The sequence below is a fragment of the Paramisgurnus dabryanus genome, chromosome 2, assembly GCF_030506205.2.
Source record: "Paramisgurnus dabryanus chromosome 2, PD_genome_1.1, whole genome shotgun sequence".
NCBI classification, from domain to species: Eukaryota; Metazoa; Chordata; class Actinopteri; order Cypriniformes; family Cobitidae; genus Paramisgurnus; species Paramisgurnus dabryanus.
In genome coordinates this window covers 23410380-23415166 of record NC_133338.1, presented here as the reverse complement: position 1 = coordinate 23415166, position 4787 = coordinate 23410380, and the positions used below count along the sequence as shown (strand labels likewise).

At 36.8% G+C, this 4787-nt stretch overlaps 1 protein-coding gene across 2 annotated transcripts in view; it reads right to left on the bottom strand.

Moving 5' to 3' along the window:
- Positions 1-146: 146 nt before the first annotated feature.
- Positions 147-4787, bottom strand: part of LOC135730768 (urea transporter 2) — a 37100-nt gene continuing 32459 nt past the window's right edge. For both annotated transcript variants that reach the window (XM_065248683.1, XM_065248684.2), the window contains 3 exons: positions 1473-1604; positions 1348-1397; positions 147-385 (listed from right to left, as the gene is read on the bottom strand). In XM_065248683.1, coding sequence (XP_065104755.1) covers positions 182-385; positions 1348-1397; positions 1473-1604 — 386 coding nt within the window. In that variant the 3' untranslated portion in view covers positions 147-181. The remainder of the gene's footprint in view (positions 386-1347; positions 1398-1472; positions 1605-4787) is intronic.

Below are 4787 nucleotides of genomic sequence, written 5' to 3'. Positions count from 1 at the left end.
TACATCCTCTTGTTTTTATTTGTGTATGTACGTTTATGTATACCATGCCCATAAGCATATATTTGGTAAAATCAAATTAATTGATTTTTAATGTGTGCATTATCTAAAAATAAGCACCTGTCTCATGTCACGCAAATATTGCATAGTTTTTGGAAATGTATGTAAAATATTTTTAATGATCTCAATACATGTTGGATTCGTGTCCTGTCCTTTCATCAGCAACATCCGTGTTGGCCTCAGACCATTGTAAACATGAGTGTAAGTTCATTTCTGGTGAGGTTACTTGTTCAATAGGGATTCTGTATTCTCTGAGGTTTTTCCCTGTCAGTAGTAGCATCAAAGTGCCTGTCAGGGTTGCAGGCCAACTGCTCGCTGGGAGACCCACCTGCACAGGTAAAAGGGAAATATGCAATGCATTGACGTCAAAAATTGTGACTTTACTGTCCGCAGAAGAAGAAAACCAAGTTAAAATATTTTTTTGTGATATACTGTTTTACATAAATTAATTCTACAAAATGTAAAGAACATTCTGTAAAAACAGCATTTAATTACATACTGAGTAAAGGCCATGCCAAAGATTGATTAAATCAATGTGAAATCAATAAGTGTACTGTATAATTTTACAGGCAGTGTCACAAATTACAGTCACCCCCCTCAAACTTAAAGTTTCTACCCAATAAAATATTTGAATAATAAAATATAAAAAATATACAGCTTGGCATAAAACATAAAGATGTATTTGTTACATAAATAAACAAACCTTGAAAACATTTTCATTTTTAGTTGTTTAAGCTTATTTTAATGTTCATTAATTCATTATTTAAATGATTAAAAGTGGACATATCATGAAAATCTGACTTTTTCCATGTTTAAGTGCTATAATTGGGTCCCCAGTGCTTCTATCAACCTAAAAAAATGTGAATAAGATCAACCCAGTAACTTAGTATTGGTAAACCATTCTCTGCAAGCATGTAAAAAAATAGGTCATTGAAATTTGGCTCCCTTTGTGATGTCAAAAGGGGATAATACCGCCCCTTAATCTGCACTATACAACCACGACACTGCCATTTAGTGCAGAGATCAGCTCATTTGCATTTTAAAGGACACACCCAAAATGGCACATTTTTCCTCACACCAACAAAGTGGCAATTTTAACATGCCATAATAAATTATCTATATGATATTTTGAGCTAAAACTTCACATATGTACTCATTTTATTCATTTTACATGTTAAAAAAGTCTTGTGAAATATCCCCTTTAAGACATCTTGATGCCTTTAGAACTTTTTTAAAGCCCCCTGTCTTATATATAGCCTAGTGACTGTATACAGAGAAATGTGTACTCACAAATCCCAGCAGGTTGCCCAAAGCAATATCTGAGTAGGATGAAAGAAATGCTGAAGAGAGAAGAAATGTTTTAGTTGTAGTAAATGAAAGAATACAACAAAGGGTTTTGTTTGTGCATTACTCACCGCTTGCAATGGATAAGAGGTGTGTTCGCCAGTTAAAGATGAAATTCGCCCCCACGGTCATGCAACCCAGAGCACCATTAAATCCAGCAAGGCCAGAGTATAAAAATCCCTGCTGCACTGACACAGACAGCCCTATAGGGGGCAACAGAGATACGTCAAGACTTTTTCCGGACTCCACCCAGTTGCCATTGCACAAATTTAGTGTAAATGAAGTTATATTTTCACTTTTTATACGCGAAATGAGTATTGTAGTTTTCAAATATGCAATTAGTTATCACAAAGGCACTCGGTATGTTTATATTTCAAACAGAATTCCATTACGCTGCCTATGAAAGCTGTCTGAATGTGTTTCTCGGAGCTGCCTTCATGCCTCCGGAGTCATTGCCTTATGAGGCAGCAAGGCAACAAGTCAGCTGCCCAAGCTTTCAGACGCACATCAACTGTAAAAAATACCACAATATTCCAACACAAATTAGTTTTTCATTTTAATTTCATTGTGACTTTAAATTTTGCACATACTGTCATGGCCAAAAGTATTGGCAGTGGCATCAATTTTGTGTTTTGCAAAGTTTGCTGCTTCAGTATTTGTAGATTATTTTTCCACGTTTCTATGGTATACTGGAAAACAATGATAAGAATATCATAAGTTTTAAAGGCTTATATTGGTAATCAGGGGCGCCGTAAGGGGGGGAAAGTTAGGACGATTCTAAGGGCCCATGACCTTTTGAGGGCCCCAGCCAAGGACTGTGCCGCACACGCAACCCCCTCATTAAGCTGAGCCCTCTTAGCTCCGCCCCGTCTTTACTTTGCGTTTTAGCGCCGTCTTCAATCCACGGTCTCACAGTGCGGAGTGAACTTCACAAGAGAGCAAGGTGTGTGTATTTACTGCTATTTGCTATGATATCTGCATATGTGCACTTCCTTGCTATAAATGCAGTTTACACAATGTGACGCTGGATCAATACAATGTAGTTTTCTTTCCACTGTAATAAGTCTTCGCTCTGTTCACCTCAGTTTAAAAAAACACAAGGGGATTTACGTTCTCTGTTTTGTGTTATGATTCTAACGCGAAGTCAGCCCTTATAAGCTGTTTAATTAACGTAGCCCGTAACATAAACTAGAAATGCGATCAGTTACACACTAGTTTTGTAACGCAATATGCCAAGGAAGTATTTTTATGCAGTCGTGAATCGAGTTGGTTCAGTTGTGATAAAACTGAAATGCAACTAAGGCTAAACTAGTCCAGTTATGTTATAAAGCTTCTCAACTTGCAACAGGTTTAAGAAATCAATGGAAATCTATGTCGTAATCTGCTATAGTTGTCATTCATTTCATTTTAGAGCCCCGTTGATTAAAAAACAGTCTGAAGAATCATTTAATAACAGTATAGCTGTTTTCTTAAAGAGTAACTAAACCCTAAACCAACTTTTTTTAGTTAATGATCTGTAAGAATGGGGTTTTATTAGTGCTGTTCATTGATTTTAGTAAGTTTTTTGACATTTGGATATAAAGTTCAATACTGGTGTAAAAACGTCTGAGTGCTGCCCTCTTCAGGTTAAACGGTGGCTACTGCAGTTGAATTTTTGTATTGGATGTTGGGTCCAAAAAATGCCTCGTGATGTAAGCAGGTTCAAGCTCACTACGCCTTGTTACGATCTCATCACACACTTAGTTCGTCCCCTCAATGTCGTGTGTGTAACAGCTCAAGTATACAGTATGTCACTGAGACTGCCTGTGAAAATCAGACTAAAGTCTCAAATCTTATTGTGAAATAAAAAGCATCACAGTTTAATTTCAAGCATTAATTTCACTATGATTTCAATCGCTGACATGACATTACTCAGTCAATATTAAAGATATCAATTTTATATTTTCACAAAATGTTCTTTACATTATATAGGATGATTTTATGTGGAAAACAGTAAATCACAAAGAAATACTTCAGCTGGGTTTTCACAGGCATGGTCACATTTATCTTTAATCTTTAAGAATGTTGCATTTTCTCTGAATATTCGATGAATGTACTGTATTAAATAATTAAATAATTAAATTTACATTGCACTATAAAATATCTTAGCTGCAGACATTTTAGGTATCTATAAATACTGATAACTGTGGTCAAAACAATAGCAAAATAAATAGTTCTGTATTATTAAATTACAGACAAATATTTTGAATAGCTACAGTAGGTTGGATTGTATGTTTGGTGCGAAATAGGTATGGTGGGGGCCCGACCCCCTTTTTTTTCATAGGGCCCAAAATTGCTAGCGGCGCCCCTGTTGGCAATTATAACTTTAGTGCTTGACGTCAATTGTTGGCCTACAGTCATTGTCAGAGGTATAGGGCTTCTGCTTGTCCACTGGCCTTTTGAGGATTGACCACAGGTTCTGTATGGGATCGAGATCTGGGGGGTTGCCTGAAAACCTTCACTTTTGGTTGTAGTTGTAATTGTGACCTGGAGGTGGCAGTCTTGTCATTAAAGAATATAGTTGGCTAATCTATCTGTCCTGACTAAGCCTTCAGACCTCCGCCTGCCTTTCCCAAGAGGTGTAGTTTATTATATTACGTCTTACTGTTCTCTCTGTTTCCCTCTACTTTCCTGGTAGCCTTCTCCCTTCATTCAATAAATAGTTGATCACAGCCTTTTGCATTATTTGTGCTGTTTTGGGGAGAAATAAGGATTGTTTGTATGTTGTTTAGGATATCTATAAACTAGTGTGGTACAAAACACTGACAAAATTCGCACAAATGATAAAAGCATTCGAAACATCTCTTACTTATGCCAGTATAAATCAACAAATTTTATGACATTATTCTAAATGTAAGCTTCTCATTAGATTCCAGGCTATGAGATAAACTAAACGTTGCCTATTCAAAAGAGGGAGGGGACATTTAATATGTTCTGCCTTCATTTCCTGTTTCAAATTACATCAATGCATCAAACCAAGCTGCGTATTTCAAGACACTTCGGTCGTAAAAGGACAGGAGATGTATAGCAAGCCCAAATGTTACTTAAATTTGCAGAATATTCTGCTCATTGTTACACGAACAGATTTTTGTGCCTCCTGTTGACTTATCCATGCACATACACACGCACACGCGCACACACACACACACACAGAGACAGAGAGAGAGAGAGAGAGAGAGAGAGAGAGAGAGAGAGAGAGAGAGAGAGAGAGAGAGAGAGAGAGAGAGAGAGAGAGAGAGAGAGAGAGAGAGAGAGTCACAATTTCCATAATTACCAAATGTTGTGAATCATAAGGCAAACAATATTCCTATGGATGTCTGAGTCTCTATGATGTTATATAAGCATAT